A 22,484-nucleotide genomic window follows, 5' to 3' on the forward strand; every position below is an offset into this window, starting at 1 on the left:
ACATTAGTAGCTGATTTAAGGAAACAAAGCCGCTGACAAATGTTGAGGCATGTCTCGTACTGCCTTCCGCTGGCCCTTTAATCCCAGCGTGAAGTCGTTCTTCACGACACGCCCCCTGCTGCCAGCCTCGCTTTATTCAAACACATGACGTAATCCATAATCAAGAAATTTGGCCCGTCTTTGCTCTCCTCCGCGCCGCTTCTCCAGTGCGGTGACGTCTCTTCAAAACACGAGCGCGTCTTTGTTCCTGCAGAGATGCGTATTTTCTCGGGCGCGGTGAAAACGACGGTCTTTGTAAAGGAACGCGCCTTCCACCTGTACGCATCCACACGAAGACTAATCGCATTGATTGAGGTGCAAGTTGCGATTGATAACGGCGTTACTGCAGGGTTCTAGTGAGAAAAACCTGTACGAATTCGCATGAGTGGTTTTACATAAGTGCACGGTTTACGATGTCGAAGTGGTGCTATTCCCTGATGCACGGCCAACAACAAGTGTCACTAAAGATGTAACATTATCGTTGCTTGCTCCTCTGTTCACTCCTTATCTTTTTTTAATCACCTCTACCCACCTCACCCCTTTCTGTCTCCTTTTCCTTTGTTCCTAACCTTGCACGGATAGAAAAGTCTGCAGGTGACCTCTACAATATCCGCATAGGCTGTAGACGCTGCTTGAACCGCTCGAGCACCTGGGACACTATGATTGCAATAATGTCACTGTTGATTACACATATTGTCATGTGGAAGATGATAGTGCATATGATGTGTCGTCCAAGGTCTCTTGTGGGACGCGTATTTATGATTGGTTCTCCTCTGGCCTGTATTAATGTCTGTTCAGTGTTCCTGGGAATGTGGTGTTAGATGTACTGTTTGTATGTTGCAGATTTGTTTGTAGGTTAGGATGCCTAGACCCCGTCCTCCCTGGGAGGAACAGATAGGGAGCTGCAGTGTGATCTGCTTGAGTCATGTACAACAACAACACAGAGCACGTGGGTGTGAATATGCATCAGAACTGTCTTCTACTGCCACCTTTAGACCAAAATGAAAAATTGCAGAAAGTGGACCCTTTTAAATGTTTTACGTTTGAAAGAAACTGGATTAGTAGGCTTTTTTTTTTTGAGCTTATGCTCGTCAGGGTCGGTCGAAACAAAACAACAACAAAAAAAAAAAAGTAAAATAAAGATTAATAAGAAGTAAAGTAGCATAGTACAATAAAAAGTCAAGTGAAATACAGTAGGTTTGTGGAAATTACCACAAACAATTTTTTACATTTCCACCACATAAAAATATGCTTTGGTAAATTTATTTATTATTTTATTTATCTCATAATTAGTTACAATTTATTGTAGATACAATTTATTATTTTAACTTTTATCTCATTTATTATTACTTAAATATGCTTTTATATTCAAGTAAGAATAACTATAAATTCACATCAAACATTTAAATATAAATATATTTTTCCCTCTCCCACAGTAAGAGTGTATTTAAAAAGGTCATAATGTACTAAATCCAACAGAATACATGATCCACTAGAGGGTGCTAGACATCATCTTATCATCACATGCATTGGCCTGCGGTCCCTGATAATTTAGTTTTAGTGATGTGAGCACATGGACGATTCCACTTGCTTTTAAATGAACAAGATAAGGCTTACAGGCGGTTTTTACTGATGGAAATGCACCCTCCCAAATGTTTTGGGGGGGCCACAAAGACTCTCCTATTCTCTCTATTAAGAGGTAGTCGGCTGCATGGGGGTTTCAGTTCACGCTCCGATCTCCACTTAGCCAGTACTGTTCTGTCTGCATCTCTGTGAGGCGAGATACCGTCCTCTGGAAGGCGAAGACCTCTTCGTCTGCTGTGAACAGTGCCAGCCTCTCACTGGCTTCCTAAGCAAATGGAAGTAAATGAAGTTCTGATGAATGGCTTTCTACAGGAATTAGCAAAGAACCATTCAAATAAACCAGAAAAATGTTATCCGCACAAGACTACGTCTATTTACATGCATGCAACATCAATGTGTGCTGCCAATATGTGTTTATGTAAGGTTTCGGAATTATAACGTAATGCCAATAGGTGGCACTGTTAGGGTGTCGTCATTACATCGGTCAGGCCCAGTTCATCTATCATCAGGCGATCTCTTGCTTCCTCTCCAGTCATCGGCCCCTGATTAAGGAGGCGGTGTAACGGGGCATCAGCCAATATCACCACTCTAACCTGACAGTTTAAACACATAATTGAAACATGTCAGTAGGTATAAGGTAGAACATAACAGAGTATACGTAACAGAGAAAAACAAGTGTTTTTGATTCTGAAGATGGACATGTTTAAGGCCTGCATGAGCGTGAAGTATGTCAGTGTTAGTATGCGTTTTGAAGAATCACTACCTTTTGGTCATAAAAGTTGTCAATGAGTGTGGTGAAGCGTCTAGCCTGGTCCTTCATTCCGACTCGAAAGTGAGGAACATTCCGTATAATGACCGTGTCGAACTGCCGAGCGATTTCTAAATAATCACCTGCACCCAGTGGCTGTAAACAACAAATGAACACAAAAACACAAAAACACAATCACTGGGTAACATCACTCATTAAACAAAGGATTTAGACATTTTCTTGATATTTAGTGAGCTCTTCTGCTTAAAAAGTAATAGATAATCAAAAAACTAAAGTTAGGCTTATCTTTATTTACTCACTCTCATTAGCTTTTTCATCAATTTTGTAATTTTTGTTTATTGTTATAAATATATCAAATAAAAAGATCACAACAGAAATGAATACATGAGGAATGCATTACATTTATCAGAAGTGATATTGAATGCTATTACATTGTCACAAAAATCTGTTAAATAAATTATGTTCTTTTGAACTTACACAATTCATCAGCAGACACTAGAAAAAAAGTATTTTTTACAAATATTGTAAGCAACACAGCTGTTTTCAACTCACATGACATTGAAGACTGCGGTAATGGCTGCTGAAAATTTGGCTTTGCATTACATGACTAAACTAAATAGTAAAATATATAAAATAGCAGTCATGTTAAATTTCGAATAGATATAAAAAAAAAAGATATGTATTTTTGATCAAATATAGCCTTGTTGAACATATGAGACCTCTTTCAACATCTTACCAACCCCAAACTGTTGAACAGTGTATATTATGTTTAGAAATATAACATAAAATGCAAATTCATCTGCTTTATCTTCAGGGGTCTTTTCACCAGTGATTAAGAGGAAAACTTCACTGATGTTTCTGAAGCCTTGGCCCATACATTTTTACCCATCCATCCACCTCTCTCATCTCATGTGCTTATTCCCTCTTCAATTTTTGTCTCTAATCTTCTATTTCATCCTATATTCTGTATCTTCCCTGGGCAGCATGTATCTCTGTGGTAACTAAGTGGAAAGGCACATTAACACATGCTGACATAGTCCCAACTGCATTAGCCTGACCATGAAGATGAAGAAGTTGAGGACTCTTCAGACAAATCCACACATGTACATGCACACGCACACGCACGCACGCACGCACACACACACACACACACACACACACACACACTCGCTCACACACCCTCTCAGTACACTGAAGTGAACAGCGCTCTCAAAAGCACTGAAGGACGCAGAGACAGTGCCTCGGCTCCATTAGAGAGCAGCATACTCATTCTTTCTTTCCTTCACAAACAAAAAAAGGGAGCATCATACTGGTAAACCAAGTCCAAGGTTACATACATAAACAAGCCCACACACACACACACACACACACAAACTGGCTTAGACTAGCCATACGTAGGGCTGCAATGATGAATTGAATGTGTAGAGAGATGGATGGATGGCTGGATGGATGAAGGCATGGGCAATACATAGTATCAGGAGAATGGGAATGATGGATAGTGGTAGATGAACATGGAAAAAGTAATACATTAGAGAGAATAAAGTAAGCTCTAAAAGTGTAAAATATACTGACCCCAGGGAGCAGCCTTCCTTAACAGTAAGAAAAGGTTAAACTGGGATTTTAGAGGAATGATTCTTGAGGAAAGACACGAGTTCCTTTCCATCCTAAAAACAACAGCCTGTATTGAAACGTTTTTGTGCTTGTTTTTGTGCTTGATTGTTGTTTTTTAAAGAAATTAATTATTTTATTCAGCTGTGATGCATTAAATTGATCAATAGTGGCAATAATTACATTTATATTGCTGTTAATGAATTAATTTTTCAATAAAATATTTTATTCATTAAAGAACACAGAATAAAATGGTTTTCAAAAAGCATTGTTAATACTAAGAAGTCAGCATATTACAGTGATTTCTGAAGGATTATGTGACACTATAGACTTGAGCACTGTCTGCTGAAAAAAATGTCATTTTTAAAATGAAATATCTTTACTGTATTTTTGATCAAATAAATGCCATCTTGGTGAGTATACATACACACACACACACACACACACACACACACACACACACACACACACACACACACACACACAGACATACAAATATATATTACGGATTGTTCACCTTCAGTTGCTGGTCCCCATTGACTTCCATAGTACTAGTGAACTATGTGTCAGAATGTCTTTAACCTGAGTGGTCGTGGGTTCAAAAGTGTTATGGTTGAGTGGCCCACATTGAAAAGACAGAAGTATAACTGCTTAAATGCAATAAACTTTATTTATTTGTTTGTTTACTTAGAGTGATTACACTGACTTTAGTATTTATTTTTGAATATTAGGTGCCAGAATGCCGTTCCTTCCCAGTTTAACCACCGTCCTCCTACATCCACATCTAAAACATTTGGAAAAGACCAAAATCCAGATGTCAAACCAGAATTTTATGTCATTTCCTGTACACTCACTCGCTCACACAGCTCTTGGAAGGCGCAGTCTGCAATGGTTCCACAGGTTCTGCTCATGGTTACTTCTCTTCCTTGCACGTTCAGCACTCTTGGTCTAATTACTATCAATGTAAGAGGCAGACACACGGTTAATGATTGCAGTAGAAATATCTAACACTTTAGCACTGAAATGATAAGGTCTACGCATAAAAACAGCCATCACCACAAGATTAAACCTCACACACTAAGTCAAAAAAAAACCGTCCACTCTTAACCTTTAAACCCCCATCTATGCAAAGGCAAATTAATTCTGTTACCATCATTTTGTCTGTACGCCAGTTGCTCAAACAGTGTATTGACAGCATTCTCTGCATCAGGCTCACTTGATCTATGGAAAGCGAGTGAAAGAGAGAGATAATTGAATATGAAATTAACCAGGTTTGAAGTGGTCACATCAAACAGTGCGTGCTGAAGGCTTGTGTTTGAATTTTCACAGTGCCTCAATAGAACAGGATGTTGGATTCAAAACGCAAACATTGAGAGAGTGTGAATAAGAGGGAGCAGCAATCAGGTGTCAACAAACTCATGCATATTAACACGCTCTAATAGAGCAGCTGTTGAGATAAAGGCTTTATAATAAGTCAGAGAAAGACGCAGCGTGTATATTTATATTAATGTGCACTCATGATATGCTATTTTTCTTTTTGCAGTCGTTAGTTGAGACCAGAGGCTACTGAAACACCTTAAAGATATTTTGCCATTTAGAACTCCATTTATTATAACTGCCATATTTTTATATAAGAAACGTTTATGAGTGAAAAAAATAACTGTTCCATTGGGTAAAGTAAGCAAAAAATATATGATGTATAAATGTAATAGGATTTATTAACGTTTTTTGAAAGATATGCTAAGGCTACATAAAAAATAAATAATATTCACATTTTAATGTGCTGATTTGGTGCTTAAGAAACATTTCTTCTTATTATGTACGTTGAGAAAAGTTGTGCTGCTTACATTTATTACATGTTTTTTTTTTTGTTCTTTTGTAACAATCTAAATTTATTTACTGTCACTTTTGATTGAGTTTTGATTCATTGTGCCCTTGCTGAAAGGGTTCATTTTTTCAAATATTATAGCGTATAGCGTAGCGTATATATAATTTGTCAGGAATAATTTCTTCTTATTATCAATATTAAAAACAGCATAAACGTCCAAGTACTGGACATCCAGCAAACAAACAAATTAAGAAAAATGATGGTAACACTTTTTATTTTTATTTTACGGATATTATTACTATTAGTTGCTTATTAGCATTAATATTACTAGAATATTAGCGATGTATTTGTTCTAATTAAGCACATATTAACTACATGACCTTATGCTACATCCCTAATCCTACCCAATACCTAAACTTAACAACTACCTTACCAACTACTAATTTATTGAGGGAAAAGTCATAATTAATACTTAACAACTGTTACCTATTCTAAAGTGTTACCAAAATTATAATTGCCCCAAACCACTGAACAGCATCTTAAAAGTTATTAATTTAAAATTGTTACATCACTCTATTTCACAAAGAGAGAGAGAGGTGTCTTACATGTAGTATAGTTTTCCTGCTGCATCCATTTCTCTTGTCCGGTAATCTATTCCTGTGTCAAGACTGACGATATGACAGTGCTCCTGAAACGTGGTCAAATAATTGTTACAAATAAGAAGAGAAAAAGTGACAAAAAAAAAGTTTAAATGCCAGTAGTTCCGTTTCGCTATGTATTTTGTATTGCGATACACAGCTGGCCCCTAGGGGGTGACAGTGCCACATGTATACTGTGTTAATAAAACACATTTTAATTGCTATAACAAAATAATACTGCGATCCATATTATCCTGTTGTAAGCCATATAATTAAGAAATACATTAAGAAAGGTTTTAAGACACTGTTATTATCTAGGTATGCATAGCGTTATTTTACATGGACTAAACAAGATCTATTGCTATTACAATATAAACTATTCATTTCTCACAATGCAGGTATAGAGAGTTTATGTTGGCATCTCTGCACTTGCTTTAGCGTGATACGAAATTACTGCTAGAATAACATTGTTGAAATAAACCGATATAAGGGTCAAATAAAATCTGCATACCAAGTATGTCAACATTGTTAGACATGTTAGTCGCTCACTTTTATGACTGCGTGGAACCACAGCGTATCAAACCTCTGTGACGAGGAAAGAAAAAAAAACATAAAAAAGGAACAAAATGCTGGTAAAAGATGACAAAAATGACTGATGAAAAGGAAGGGTGATTATTTTTAACAGGATGTGGATAATATGTGGTATTTAGGCGAGAGGCCTTTGCCTGAATCAGTCCTCAATGACAGCTCCAGCGAATTATGAAATCAGTGAATTTTCCGCCACCCTCCTCCTTGAACTAAAGATAATTAGCAATCACCACACAGAGCGAGAGAGGAGCGATCTATTCCTCTTCTTCCTGTATCTCTCGCCTCTTCCCCCCATTCTCCGGCGCTGTCAACTTTTCTCTCTCGAGCGCAGAGTTCCGCGTCCGAGCCAATTGGCTGAATCAGCCGTAATGACAGGCTGACAAACCACGAGCAGAAGAACACAAAAGGAAAAGTGTCACTTCATCAACCCCGCTCGACCTTGTCACCAGGCCGCCATGTAAACAGCCGCCACGGCCACGACAACCACGCTTCCCCAGCAGCCATCAAAACAGGTTATTCCTCTGCACACCCTATTCTGCATAGCTTTTTTCTTTCTTTTAGTAAAAACTTTCCATTTCCGCCCTGTATATCTTAACGGTTGATGGGCCATCTTGTAAGAGAGTAATCGTGACGATGGAGAGGGGGAGAGAAATACAATCAGTAATGATTCCAGAGCATGGTTCTTTATAATCAGCTGAAGACGCGTCCTCTTGTGGATCATTGCATGATTATGGCCTTTGATGGGTTCATTAAGGACTCATAACTCCTTAAAGATCTTCATCGTCGGCCCTTCTCAACCTAGAATGCACTTTGCTACACAAATGTGCATCCTCTCCCTTCAGCAAGACCCGCCAGTCACCTCAAAATGAGTAGGATCTCCTAACTGACTGACCTTTTAATAAATAAAACCTACTGCTATTGAATTAAAATAGTAACTAGAATGATATCGTTTTAGATTTAGCACTAGGACTTGCTGTTAGTAAGATTAATGGCTCTTGTTTAGTGGACAATTTCAGCCTCGCTGACAGCTTTTTTTTTTTTTTAGACCATCCATATTTTAACAATGCCCTCTCCAAAATTTGACCATGACAAACCAACTTAATGATAGCAAAAGTTGTAAAATGATTATACATCCTTCTGCAAACAGCAAAATATATAAATATTAAAAAAAAAAAATCACTGAGTTGTCCACTATTTATTTATCAGTCTGTTTACAGATGCAGGTATCATGTCTGAAGACATCATTTTTAAAGATCTTTCAGGTCACATAGACATATGCGCATGGAAAGAATACATGCAAAATAAATCCAATAAAAATATATAAAGTAGAAGAAAAATTATGTCTGTATTACCTGACAGACATTACGAAACAATTAAAGAATAAATAAAAAAGCAATATAAACTTATTACAAATATTACAAAAAATAAACAAATACATTTTTTAAAAATGATTATTTAGTCATCAGTTTTTTTATAGAAGAAGTTTATTTTAAAGAGTTCTTATCGTTGCATGTGCTGGATGCCCACAGCTTCCCTGCACAACCATTCAGAATGAAAATGAAGTCTGTCTCTCTTTCTGTCCGTCTTGCTTTCTCGCTCTCTCTTTCTATCTCTTCTCCACTCCTCAAAAAAGTTGCCTTTGAGTTTTTCAAAGCAAGGGTTGCCATTGAGCTCCAACAAAAGCCAAGGATAGCTGGCGATTGGACCCTGATGAGGTCCACTACCTCATTACTGACAGCCGAAAACATTTGATGCTTTTTTCCCTCCTGCTTGGGAGGAAGAGGGGCGGATTGACAGAGCCTGGCTTAAGGAGCGCGCGGTGGGAGAACTGAAAAAGAGAGGTGGCAGAGGGGGACAGGGGGGAAAGGTTGTAGTCCATTCATCTTTGTGTGTCTTACAGCCTCTGTGGGTAGTAGAAAAGAAAAGGGGGGGTGGAAGCAGGGGCGGGGTAAAAAGAGAACGAGAGACAGCTTAAAACACTGCCTTTATGCTTTTGAGTCCAGGACGACTCCTCTTACATCAAAGTGTTTTTACCACTGCAGTGTGTGATTTTGTCTCTCCCTCTGTGTGTGTGTGTGTGTGTGTCTTGAGTGAATGTATTGAGAGATTAGGTGACTAGTGAGTGTGTGTGTGTGTGTGTGTGTGAGGGAGAGAAAGAGAGAGAGCTATGGGGGTGGTTAACGACGTGAACGCACTAATTACGCCTAATTATCTATTCCCTTTACATGTAACCGGCTTTGTTAGTTACTCAGAACACTCTCAAAACATACTCAAAATGTTCTCACAACCTCTCCTTGCCCTGTCCAGGACTCTTAAAGAAACATCACCCTTGGAACATCTGTCTCGCTTTGAAAGCACGGACCCCCCAGACCTCCGCAGAGGCCACAGGCCACGGCCCTCATCCTCTCCATCACAATCACTCGCTCCTCAGTCTTTGCTAATCTGTGCCTGCTAAAAACATGACTGACCAACTTTAGTGGTGACTTGGCAAAACAACATCTTTTGAGTGACTGTTAACGAATGTCAATGCACCTCAAATGTTGGTCTTAAGGCTTATTCACACCAAAACCAGAAGATCCGATGGAGGAATTTTAAGTCCACGATTTTAAGTCCAAAATATTGCACTGCCATTGAGATATAGCTTGATAAAAAGTAATGTTTTTTTATTTCACTGGGCATGAACAGGATTTCTAGACACCAGCTCAGAAAATAACAGGAGCAAGACAAGAAACAGCGACATTACTCGCATCCACTTTTCTGTCCTTCTCTCTATGAAAGTTTTTATGTTGTCTCTCATAGGTCCGTCTTTATTAACGGCCTATAATTAACCACATCGAGAAGGAGTCAGTCCATATAGTCAGTCCAATTTAATGATTAAATAATTTTTTAAAGAATTAAAAAAATATATATAATAATAATAATAATAATAAATATATATATATATATAAAAGAAATAGGTTAACAAAAGGTCAGTGGAACAATAGCAGCCATCCAACATAAATTGCCTCTTTTCATTTTTGCTCCATCTTCAAGTCATTCAATCATCATACACTCATTCTAACCCACACAAGACCTTCATCATGAAAACACACACACACACACACACACACACACACAAGACCAAGACAACCATAACCAAAAAGAACATGGGGAATAGCAGAGAAAACCAAGACATTTGAGCAATTATAAAGTCATCATGGTAATCTGTCTGTCGGAAACAAAAGATAAATAAAAGAACAGAAATTAATTAATATGTAAGGAAAAAAGATACTTTGGAAGACCGATAAGTTGCTTAAAACATAAATAAGGGGTTCTGACCTTAATGTGTGTAATTAGGGTAGCCAAAGCAAATTAATGAATCACATATGTCAACATTCATTCAGTGATATTACATTAAACAAAAGCACTGAATAGACAATTGGCTTTAGAAAAAAAAAGAAGTGTTTACATAATCTATTAAATATACATCACTGTTCAAAAGTTTGGAATCTGGACTTCTTGGAATTTTTTATATGATATGTAAAATGTATACATATTTTGTTTATTGTCAAAGCTTAGGATTCTTTAATGAAAAGAAAATAGATCTCATTTATTAGAAATATTTATTTTTTTTGTTCAGTATAATGAAGCCATGCCTTGATTTCTTAAAAAAAAATATATATATAAAATATTTTGATAGAAATATATTTCAATATTGCATAATTTTAAATCATATTTACATAATTATGTTAAATTAAACTGAACGCATTAGTAATAATATATTAAATAATATTTTGTAGGCAAATAAACATTACCACCCTGAAGAGAGATTAAGATGTATAGAAGAAGAACAGTCAAGAGCCAGTGAGTGCATTTCAGTGAGTCTGTCACACATTATTAGGGTTGACCAGGCATGAGAGGAGGCACTTGGGCCACCCTAGTTACCCTGAACTGGGATCCTGGGTTGCCTCAAAACCAGATGGCCTAACAAAGAAGCTTGAACGTTAGAGGTGCAATGCAGGGCGAGATGTATTCAGCACTCTTACCAGGCAAGATTAACACGGGCCAGAATAGAGGGTGACTTTAAGGACCCCAGGGATTTGACGGAGACGGTCTGACTGTGCTGGGCCACTGACCATAAAAGACCCAGGGGTCAAACTGAGAAAAATCACAACCTGAATAAAGCGTCTAGCAGCTTTTATTTTTAGCACATTCTCCAGGGCCCTTTAACTATGAGGAATACTAGGATATAATGTGGATTAGAAAGACATTGTATTGCCAGTCATCAAAGCATCCTCATGTCGCTCTTCAAGATCACAGAGCAAAAAGAAACGCGTAAAGGATGACTGCTTTGAATTATCGTTAGCTCTCTCTGTGTAATTGTGAAAACATCAACATAAATTTGTTTCTTCATTTCACTGGTGAGCAAATGATGTAATGCTAAATTCATTAACATCTTGGATGACCCGTGAGTGGGTACGTTTTCAGCTAATTTTCTTTTTAGGGTGAACCGTTTCTTGAACGGCATGCTCGATATTTAACTAGAGAACAAGCCAATCGATGTTAATACGCATTGAGCTCAGCGTGTTGATACCAATCAAATGTGCAAGAATGTGGCCTGCTGTAAAATGCCTGAAAATGATGGTCTGATTATTTATGATGGAAAGCTGTCGCAGGATGATGGTAATTACCCAGACAGCACACAGGATAATGCCAATACCTGCTTAAAATAATACAATTAACTTGCAAAGCAGATCAGAGCATTGATGGCGTCCATGGCCGGGCGCACTTTGAAATGCAAGCAGCTTCAGGCAATGCTGTCTCATTCCAGCCAACCCACGCCAGTCATTAAACGGCCTCCATGTCTGTCACACTCTCTCTCAGTCTCTTGCTCTCATCTCCAGGTATGATCAAAGCTGCCTTTTTTCTGTTTTGTGCGTTTTTTTGCAAACACATATGGGGTTGTGTATTTTTACCTGTGAATAAAATACATCAAAAACCAGACAGAGCAGAGGAGGAAACATGAAGAGAGAGAGAGTGAGAGAGAGATGGAGATAGAATGAAAGGATAAATAAATTAACTGAGAGAATGACTTTGTCTTTACCTTGAGTACGCCAATGAAAGGCACAAAAGCAGCCCTCTGAAGCCCGTTTTTGTACAGTTCTGAGAGAGAGAACCGGAGAGGGAGAGATGCTGGTTAGATTCACTCTTTAGCCTCCTCATAATGTCATTTTCCATCTATGATTGGCAAATAAAGTGTCTATTGATGAAGTGAGGGACGGGAGGGGAGAAGGGACAAAAGGGACGAGGAGAGGCAGAAATTGATTTCTGTGGGCAGCGCAGGAGAAAGGCAGTACATGAAATTCATTACATTCCCAAACAATGAGCTCAAGAGAAGAAGTCTCTCTCTTTCTGCACAGACAATAAACCTGCATCATGGTGAATGGAGACTTCAATTAGCCACACGGGCATGATAAACCACACACACACACACAGATGTAAAGAGAGCGTGATGAGTATATGCTTCTCTCTGTGCTGTAAAAGCTTGTTTAAAGCTGCGGTGGGCAAGGAAATATAAAGGAAACAGAACTGTCATAACAGACGCATGTTGAGCTATAAACAGTCCAATGACACACTTCGGCCAGTTCTCACCCAAGAAATGAAAGCATACTATAGGCATCTTGATATGAAAAAACAGACAAAGCCTTTCCATAGGCATCTGGAGGCCACTTATGGCGATCATTCAAGTGATTCATGCAGTAGCAAAGCAAACTGAAAGCTATTTTAAGGTATCCTATATAGTCTTTTTCTTAACATCCATTTATAACCTTATTCTTCTACCAAACCATTAAGTCAGAGTATAAGTGGTTTGTTATTCATAGCCATTTTCGGTCACTAATTTATATTAATTTTTATAACGGGTTATTTTTAGCCACTTTACATTCAGACTTAAATATAAATGCCCATTGCCTGCTTTACTTTAACATGTGCAGTCACTTAATGTTTCTTATTAGACATAGGAAAGTAACAAAAGTTCAAAAATAGACTATTTTGCAGCAAATATATTTTTACAAATGGTTTGTCCAGATAATTATGAACAACTGGAAAAACTGGGCTTTTCAATATTGGCTCTGAAAATCAAAACATTTAAGCACCACTACTTTAAAATGAATCTACTGTTTTCAGACATTTTAAATACGGTTTAAGCATCATTAAAATATTTATAATAAAATTTTTGATAATGTTTAATCATCTCCTGTAGGTCATTAAGTAGTTCCTTTCTATTATAAAAAAAAAAATAAAAATTCAACTGCTGAATGAATTCTTTTGGCAATTTAATCATATTATCCTGCTGTATAAGACAAGTAAAGGGTCATTTAAAGATTTAGTTAGTGAAGTGCACCATCCATTTCCCTCACTTTAGCTGAAGAAACAGTTTTGGGTGATGACAAACATCCAAGTTCAAACACGCTAGCCTCTTTAGTGGCTCTTCAGTTCAGCATCTTTATATCAATAAACGAGCAATCTCTTTCGGTTCCATCTCTCTCCCTCCCATCTTTCATGTGTACCCGTCTATCCATTAGTCACCTAATTAAAATGGAATAAGATGGCTATTAAGTTTTAGCGTAGGCTTTGTTCTCCGTGGCTGGTTAATGTTAGGAGAGGGTTTCTTTATGTAACTGCCGCTCACCGTTTTGTACTCGGCACACAAGGCCACTTCATACAACGAGACATTAGTAGCGCTCCAAGACAGAGACAGTGAAGAGAAAGGCAGAAGGAGTGTCTTATCTCTACCCTTATCACTCTCCCTCTCCAGTTTAATGTAACATCACAGCAATTGCAAAAAACGGTGTCTGTTGAATCAACAATGAGGCAGAGGAAGAAAAGAGTGGGAAAGGTGGGGAGAGATAAAAGACTAACTGCTCACGTTCAAGCGGGTATCAAATAAAGTTGCCTCGTTTTATGATGAACGGCGTATAGGCGAGAAATCTTTGATGGCGGCGAGGTTGAAGTTTCCACATGATTTAAAGGGATAGTTCGTCCAAACGCATCGCCCATGTTATTTTCAACCTGCAGGATTTTTTTCTATAGAACGCAAAAGGAGATATTTAGAAAAATGTCCAAGCTGCTTTTTTGCTTAGATAGCTTTGGTCACTGTTCATTTTCATTGTATGGAAAAGCATTCGTTAGACATTCATCTAGAAAGATAACTGCCAGATGAGCGAACAACGAGAATTTTAATTTTGAGGCGAATCGTTCCTCAAGCTACACCAAAAAGCACATAGGAAATGGTTTACTGAAGAACTAAGGGTTTAAAGTTCAGATGGATGCAGTCGTCATTGAATTTCAGGCCTAAATAACACACCTCAGATTAGTTTCATGTAATCCACCACAGAGAGGCAGCCAGTGACAGGTGTTTGAGTGTGTGCGAGAAAGGAAGAGAGCAATAAAAAGCAGAAAAGGAGTGAGAGACTTCATGCGGATTATCAATAGACCTCAAACATCATGGCATCAGAATACAGTGATTAACCAAAGAGTGACTTAAAGGGGAGGTGAACTTTAGAAAAGAGTGAAAAAGAAGAAATAAGATCCTGACACACGAGATGGTGCAGAACTGGATTAGAACAAGAGACGAACGTGTAGTTTAGGAACATGTTTTACTTTCAGGCCACACAAAGGAATGAGGAGAATGAGAGAGGTATGGTGGTCTATTGTTGGGAAGTTGGTGGTGAACAATACAAGGTGAAAATGTACAAGAGTCATGTGTGCTGTGTAGGTGACAGGTCAGTATCAGAAAGCACACACTTAACCCTGGAAATTGATGGACGAAATGAAAGGAAGAAATTGCTTTTATTGTCTGATTTGTTATTGCAAAAAGTGTTATGAATACGGAAATCTGATTTAAAATAATGATTTAAATAATTAAATAATAATTTAAATGAATATATTTACACCACAGTTTAAAACTTTGGGGTCTTTATGATATTTTTCAAATGTTTATACAATAAAATGGTAATATTATTAAATATTTTTACAATTTAAAATAACTGTTTTGTATTTTTTTTAATAGTAATTTAGCCATTTATTTGTTATGACAAAACTGAATTTTCAGCCACTATCTCCTGTCTTTCCAATCTTTTTTTTTTTTTTTACAATATAAAACAGCATTGTAACAATATAAAAGCATTCAATATCACTCGATCAATTTAATGCATCCTTACTTAATAAAAGTATTTTTAAAAAGGTAAAAAAAATACTTAACTTACAAAGTAGTGCATATTTAATCATTTTCTTCCAAATGTAACCACTAAACAAGAAATAATATCTAAATGTTTTATAATGTACATTTAAATGAAAAAAAAAACCTAATCAATTAAAAGAAAAATTACTAATTTAAATTTTTGAAAAAAAATATAAAGATTACCTTGTAATTACTGGAATTACTTTTCAGTTTCAGTCGATTTTCCAGGGTTAAATAATAAGAGTTTCCTAGACATTATTCCTAGACCTAGACATTTAAACACCAGTTTCTGTTAATCACATAAATAACCCAGACATGTCCCTACCTTCAGGTGGTCGATTTGAGGTTGCCACAACCACAACCCCACACTTGAACAAACCCTCAAATAACTGCTTCAGAATGACAGCGTTGCATATATCCACCACCTAAAGAAAAAAAAAAAGGCGATTTAAGTATTTATGCATCAGCCATTTTAATTTTTCCTGCACATGTAAAATGCAGCATACCATTAGTTATGTTACATTCAGCAGAATTTTTAACAGACTGTATTAAGACAAATTAATGCGTATTAAATAGGTTGGTTTTAATTTCATGTTGCCATTACAGCAACGTATGTCTTCTGTTGTTTCAGTTCTGTCCTCTAGGCTGGAGTGAGCACAGGTGTATTAGCTGGAGATGAGCGAGGCGCAACTCTCTCCCCTTTGGCCTTCCTCTGCCTTGAGCTAATTACCACAATTGTGCACATGCATGTGCACTTGTGCATGCGTGTACATGCGAATGAATGGGCGAAAACCAGGTGTCGTTGCATTTGAAAACCAAAGCCTCGGCCAAGGTCCTTTGACATCACCCTCCCCAATGCGCTCGCACATAGACGCAGGACAGACACAAAGCCACTCCACCTGACTGTAAAATGGCCACACAGAGCCACGGCTTTCTGCTAGAGACAAGGACAAGTGGCCAAAGCACTGAAAAAGGTAAATAATTGAATACATAAATAAATATATAAATAAATAAACAGCGTTTCGAGGTAAAATCAGTGGCACAATGACAGCCAGATGGCCACACAGAGACACATACACACACACACACACACACAGATGCGCTCCCATTGTGCTCTTGAGGGCCTGGCATGGCTGTCCCTGAATCTCAGAAGCGAGAGGATGAGTGGTTCTTTCATTATTATCATTTTCATCATCATCATTCATTATTATCATTTAAACGTTGCCTTTTTCACAGCAGCGAGCTGTTGCCTCACACACATCTGCAGCAACACTGGGGCTGCTGACCCTCCCCTGACAAAAGGAGCCCTTTAGTCAATAACACACAATGAGATCGACCATGGTCCGCTCTCATCTTCTCCCACGTTTCTGCTACTTTTCCATGATTCAACTGCATTTAGTCAAAACACATATAGAGTTCCTCCTTGCGTCGCATTAATACTTGATTAGCGTTTGCATATCTGGCAACGAGGAGCCAAATTTGGGGCCGGGGATGTTTTTGTCATGTAGAAGATCTCGTCATTCACCGATCTCCACTATTCTTAGAAGGACACACTTATGACTGCCATACCCCCAGCATATGTTGTTTTCTTATACTGAAGTGTTTCCCTTTTTTGCATATTAAACCTTCGGCCCCATCAAACCCAATTAGCGTGTTCTATAGCGGCCTTACGTGGAGGCAAGGTGGAGGGCGTGCGTGTGTGTTGTCGGAAGGGTGGTCGGTTACAAAGACGAGGTGCTATGGTATAAATTGGATCACATTTCCTTTAAACGTCCTCTTCTATTCTTCATTTCAAAGGAGTCATTTAATTATGACCTTTTCATCCGTCCTGTATTTGTTTTTTGTTTGTCACACAGGCACTGCGACACACACACACACACACACATTTTCAGTCTAGGGGTATTGATTGCCAGGTTGAGTGCAAGAAAGCCCTCTGTGTGGCGTTGTTGTGGACGACAGCAAAAACAACGGCACGGATATTCAAATGAGCATCCAATTACGCCAGCAAAGAGTCACTTTTGTGTGGTGCACACGGGTGCCAAATTGCACTCTTTTGATCTTAAACCTTTACTTACACAACTCTGTCGATGAGTAATTTCACCCGGCGACTGACAGGGGCCTGAGACAATGCCTCAAGCGGTTTCTGCTCGCTCTTCCTCTTTCTATATCTCTCTTGGTCCTTCTCTCAATACCTTGCATTCATTAAGGGAGTGGAGAGGGACAAAAGGGGAAGGCTACAAATTACTGATAATGATGCCGGACTAATGAAGAGAATGGAGAAATTTCATTAGCATTTAAGAGGCATGGATGCATGCGACCCGCCATAGTCGCTCTCCATTACCCCTCACTCAAGGAAGCAAGAGGGGCCGACTGAAACTCGACGCCTCATTTGCATGCTTAAGTGCCAGTGGCTCCTGATTGGTAAGGGGCTGTCAGCTCCTCATTTATGCATCATAAACAAAATCTGTGTGCTTTCCATATTGCCGCGGGAGATGATTGGCGAGGTAAGCTTTCAGGCTGTAATGAGAACCCATACCAAATAAATATATGAAAGCGATCAGGTCTGAGGTAAACATTTCAATTTAAAACCTGTTAATAAAAAGAGCAGCCCCTCATCCTGCGGCACTCAGAGAATGGGCTCTTGATTATAAGAAATGTAATCTACGCAGGTTATTTGAGTACTGCATGTAACATTATTAAAATAACAGGACATTTTTAGAAATCAATAAAAAGAACAACATTTTTTACTTAATTCTGGCTGTTTTCTAATCTCGATTATCTGTGGCCTCAGCATGCATTTTCAGATCTGTGTGAAGGTATCCGACTCCACTAGATGGCTCCAAAATGAATATTCCACACTCCAGTCTGATGAACTACGTCAATATAAACACATCACCAGCACCTGCTGATTCTTGCTATATTTCTGCAGCTTACATTATTCCCCTCACTCACGCACTAACACACAGAAAATATGCATTAAATTGCAGCTTAGAAATTTTTAAACAATTTTACAAACTCTTCACCCTCCCAATTTCCCTACTCCTGCCCTCACCTGAAACTCGACAAAGCATAGGAGACAGGTTTCCTCTGCGATCTCCATGGCAACCGGAAAGATGGGGTCATACATTGTCATTTTACCAATCCGTCGTTTTGGCAGGCTCTGTTTCAGTTTGTAGATCCCTGAATGCAGTGCACAAATTAAAGTCAATAGACACAAATGCAAATGCTCTCAGAACCTAGACAAAATAAAACTTTAAACTCAGAGGAATCTATTCTACTTTATGCTGTTATTTTCCTTAATTACTATTCATGCATGATAACAGGCATGTTTGTTTGCTACTTGTACAAATACAAAATAGTACCAATTCATATTGATTCATATAGAATAAGGTAAGGCTAAGGCTACCGTTCAAAAGTTTTTATTACATTTTATTTAACACATTATGTTAATAACACATAATACATTTATATATTCATATTTATATAAATTCTGCTTTGCTCTCACAGGAATAAACTGTAATAATATTTTAAAACGTTACAAATTTTTACGGTATATTTTGTGAGCCAGGACAAAAAAGCCAAACCGTTGAATATGGCCATTTATGTATCCACAAGTACTGAAGAACTGGCCACCTAGTTAGAACTTACTTCTGTGTACGTCTAACATGAATGCATTGAAATGAACCCTCCTTTTTCTTCGGTTTTCCACAAATGAGTAAAAAAGATCCATCAGCATTGTTTTTCCAGTGCCTATTGATTATGAAACAAAACACAGAATAAGCATTAATTAGCCTCTCCAATGTAAAGTCCAGTCCAATCCCTCCAAACTCAATATATATACACATCATTTTGCCACCATAGCTAAAAAATGTACTTAAACTTACCAACATTGCCATGGATATAGCATCCGAGGGGAGGACGTGGCTTTGGAAACCCCTATAAAATAAACGTAAATTACCATCTTCTTTGACATTGTAAAACACTGGCTTATTTCAGCATATTTTAGCTCATGTAGCTTATACCACAAAGACATCTTAAATCTTGACTTTGTAACCAATTAGAAATATTCAAGTAACTCTTGGCGACTTATATGATTAAGTGCCCTTGACTCAAAGTTTCCAAACAATATCACATTCAACTTTCACAGTGCAAGGTGTTTGATGAGCCAGTCCAGAACCGTCTGTGGCTGCAGACAATTGATCATTCAGAAAAGACAGAGGGCCGACATCCATATTCCTGTATTCAGATTTTTTTTTTTTTTTTTTTTCAGTGGGATGAAAGCTGTTTGAGCAGTGAGGCGCAGCGTTCTTGGATGACAGCGTGTGACTTCTCACTGACTTCCAGAACTCTCTGTAGCTCGTTATTGTGGCTGGTGGCAGTGGTCCAGTCATGGTAGAGTGGACAAACACAGTGAAGAGACTGAGAGAGAGCGGACACAGGCCCTGTCAGGGACGGGTCCACAAGGTGGAGTCATGCTCTACACTTTCACAGGACGCAGCCAAGGGAATAAAAGTTTACATGCCAACACTCTTAGGCTCTGTTTTCCACTCTATCACAAATGAACTGTTGTTTGGTCTGGTAATGCTTTAGATAAACAATGACTTTGGGATTAGAATACATTTTCTGGAAAGAGTAGCTTTGCTTATTATAATTATTATAAAGTACGCATTCATTCACTTACTCACCCTACGTACAAAACGCTTTGCCCTTTTTGTCCTAAATAATCAACACAAGAGCACGTCGCTGTACATGTTTATGTTTATTTCCCCATATTAAAAGTGGAGCTGGGAATCTCTTTCCCAGACAATGGCGACCCCTCATTACTGAGGCGAGGGATAGGTGGGGTGTCCTGACTCAGTAGGGGGCCATGCTGTGATCCAGCAAGTGCTTGGTCTGGTCTTTCCTCCCACTCTCCACCCCCACAAACACAAACAGGCTGAAGCCGCTTTGACCTACAAACAACAGTCCCACGGTAAATTAGGCAATGGCACAGTGCATGCGCTGGGGTCTGGCTGAAGGTTGAACTGCTAAGCTTTTTCATCACTGTAAACATTCACAGATTGCACTGCTCAGTTTGGCACAAATAATCCCGTACCTCTTGTGTGTTGTCTTCTTTTTCAATTGACATGTCTTCAGGACTGCAAAGGTTTACGTTACTTGTATTATTCTTTAGTTCGGAGGTGGGTGGACTAGGTGGGTAGTCTTTAGGTTGAGGGAGAAGGATGGGGATGTTGGTATAGTCTGTCATCACTCTGTTTAACTGTGCTAACTGAAGAAGTGCTGCTCTTTGTTGATCATCCCCTTGCAGTGAACGGGAGCGTACAAGGCTGTCATAGTGGCTGATGAGTCTGCCATGAGCAGCCCACGGTGCTGACAAAGTTGTATGTCCTGCAAAAAAAGTTAAATACCATTAAGAAACAAGAGTATGTTGTTAAACGCATATTTGAGATCCATTTAGTAAGGAATTTTTACAATGCTGAATAAAAACAACAACAATTACTTTATATTTTATAATGAGATGCAATAATTGATGAATGAAGAATAGTAAATCTGCTAAATGTATATTACATGTAACATTTTTCTTGATTATGAACAAATGTATATTTAAGAGATTCATTTTTACATGATTAAATTACAATTGACATTTTTGGGTCAACTGTATGTTTTATGCAAAACGCACAAGTGAACATGCTATACGTTTTAATAAATAAACAATAAATGCTTCATCAAAAAAAGAAAGAAAAAAAACAACATACTGCCTACTGCATAAACAGCTGTAAAAGATTGTTAAGTACAAGACATTTAAACAATTAAATGGGAAAAAAATCAAGAAATGTGTTCCTATGTAATACAGCAATAAAACACAAAAATAAAACACACACACACACACACACACACACACACACACACACACACACACACACACAAATGATTAATAGCATGGTCACTGTCAGGAATTTAACTTTCAGCAAATATTTCAACAATATTTTAAAAAGAAGATAAACAACAATTTAAGTTCTCCCAAAAGAATTTAACTTGATTACACATAAAATAGCCTACACATAAGATCTCAAAATGTACGTTACCTCTCCATTTTATTGGAAATGCAGAATTTTCTGTGAATGTTATAAAAACTATTGTTCCAGAAAAATGTACATCAAGTATATTTTGAATAATGTAGCAATCGCTTTACTGTTACACTTTTCATCAAGAAGACAAATTCCATCCAATAAAAGTTTGGGCGTAATTGTTTTTCTAAGGTTTTTTAAAGGTATGCTTTCAATAAATACACATAACTTTTGATGACAGAATCGAAAGATGTAGCTGGCAGAGGAAGATTATACAAAGTCATAAATTCATCACAGTATAGCAGCTTCCATTCGTTTTTCAAAAAATAAATGTGTGTGTGATAAAGATGGATATAAACACCTGTGACGTAAATGATTTATCACGTGTTACCAGCACTGACCAAGACAGAATATTCATGCTCACCTCTGACAGCCTTAAACAGTTCACCCCAAACTCCGCTCAACAAACTTATCCTTTCGGATGTAAATCTGAAAAGACATCTCGTTGTCCACCGTAACCTACATGCCGCCATATTTATTCAAAACCTAATAACTTTATTGAGCGATGTACAATGACATCTTATATCCCTTTACGGGGAACAGACGCTCTGCATGTTGCTCTTTCGCGTTTATATAAGTCACAAACACATTACAACACGTTTAATTGATTAGTTTTTTTTATAAATATAAACGGAGTCTAACTCAAAATATTAGCTTATTCGTGAATAAATGCGACATATTATTCTCCTGGCGGTTCTAAACAATAATTTGAGAAACGGTCATTTTTAGTCATGCAGATTGACGAGAAGTGCAGTTCTTACACTACAGAAGTACACTACAGAATGCACTTGGAGGAATGCAAGAATAGAGCTTGAGTAAATGACAAATGTTGCTCTACAGAAGGGTTCGCAATTTATAACCGAATAAAGTTGGACATTAGAGATGTCCAGCAAAAACTGCACTGTACTGGTTTTAAAACATGTACCCAGCAGCTCAGAAGACGGGCACGTGACTGCATAAATGCTAGTTTTTACTCACGACACGGTTATAAATAAATAGTCATTTGTAACCAATAACATATTCGACTTCGCGTATGTACATTAAAAAGTACACTCCACTCGCTATGACAGCTTTGATCCAA

The 22,484-nt window shown here is 37.9% G+C and overlaps 1 protein-coding gene across 3 annotated transcripts; it reads right to left on the reverse strand.

Annotated features, from left to right (window-relative positions):
* Positions 1-1,295: 1,295 nt before the first annotated feature.
* Positions 1,296-21,908, reverse strand: afg1lb (AFG1 like ATPase b). 3 transcript variants are annotated; one of them, XM_043219288.1, is made up of 14 exons: positions 21,768-21,908; positions 20,371-20,663; positions 19,160-19,211; positions 18,924-19,025; positions 18,328-18,455; positions 15,601-15,700; positions 12,138-12,196; positions 7,016-7,051; positions 6,434-6,516; positions 5,151-5,221; positions 4,855-4,955; positions 2,387-2,527; positions 2,103-2,216; positions 1,296-1,888 (listed from the first exon to the last, which is right to left on the reverse strand). In XM_043219288.1, the coding sequence occupies exons 1-14, from the start codon at positions 21,874-21,876 to the stop codon at positions 1,760-1,762; spliced, it is 1,518 nt and encodes a 505-aa protein (XP_043075223.1). In that variant the 5' UTR covers positions 21,877-21,908; the 3' UTR covers positions 1,296-1,759. The 3 variants fall into 3 exon arrangements, with proteins under 3 accessions (XP_043075223.1, XP_043075224.1, XP_043075225.1); XM_043219289.1 differs by lacking the exon at positions 7,016-7,051; XM_043219290.1 differs by lacking the exons at positions 4,855-4,955; positions 5,151-5,221; positions 6,434-6,516; positions 7,016-7,051.
* Between the last annotated feature and the right edge of the window lie 576 nt (positions 21,909-22,484).

Source organism: Puntigrus tetrazona, chromosome 20, assembly GCF_018831695.1.
Source record: "Puntigrus tetrazona isolate hp1 chromosome 20, ASM1883169v1, whole genome shotgun sequence".
NCBI classification, from domain to species: Eukaryota; Metazoa; Chordata; class Actinopteri; order Cypriniformes; family Cyprinidae; genus Puntigrus; species Puntigrus tetrazona.

What these genes read in the sequence shown, in the direction of transcription:
- afg1lb (XM_043219288.1), bottom strand. Translation starts at nt 21,876, where the DNA reads ATGGCGGCATGTAGGTTACGGTGGACAACGAGATGTCTTTTCAGATTT. An exon ending in GGTTCCACGCAGTCATAAAA is followed by an intron (nt 6,517 to 7,015) that starts GTGAGCGACTAA and finishes ACCACGTTTCAG; the next exon opens with GAGCACTGTCATATCGTCAG. An exon ending in GGCGTACAGACAAAATGATG is followed by an intron (nt 4,956 to 5,150) that starts GTAACAGAATTA and finishes TTACATTGATAG; the next exon opens with TAATTAGACCAAGAGTGCTG.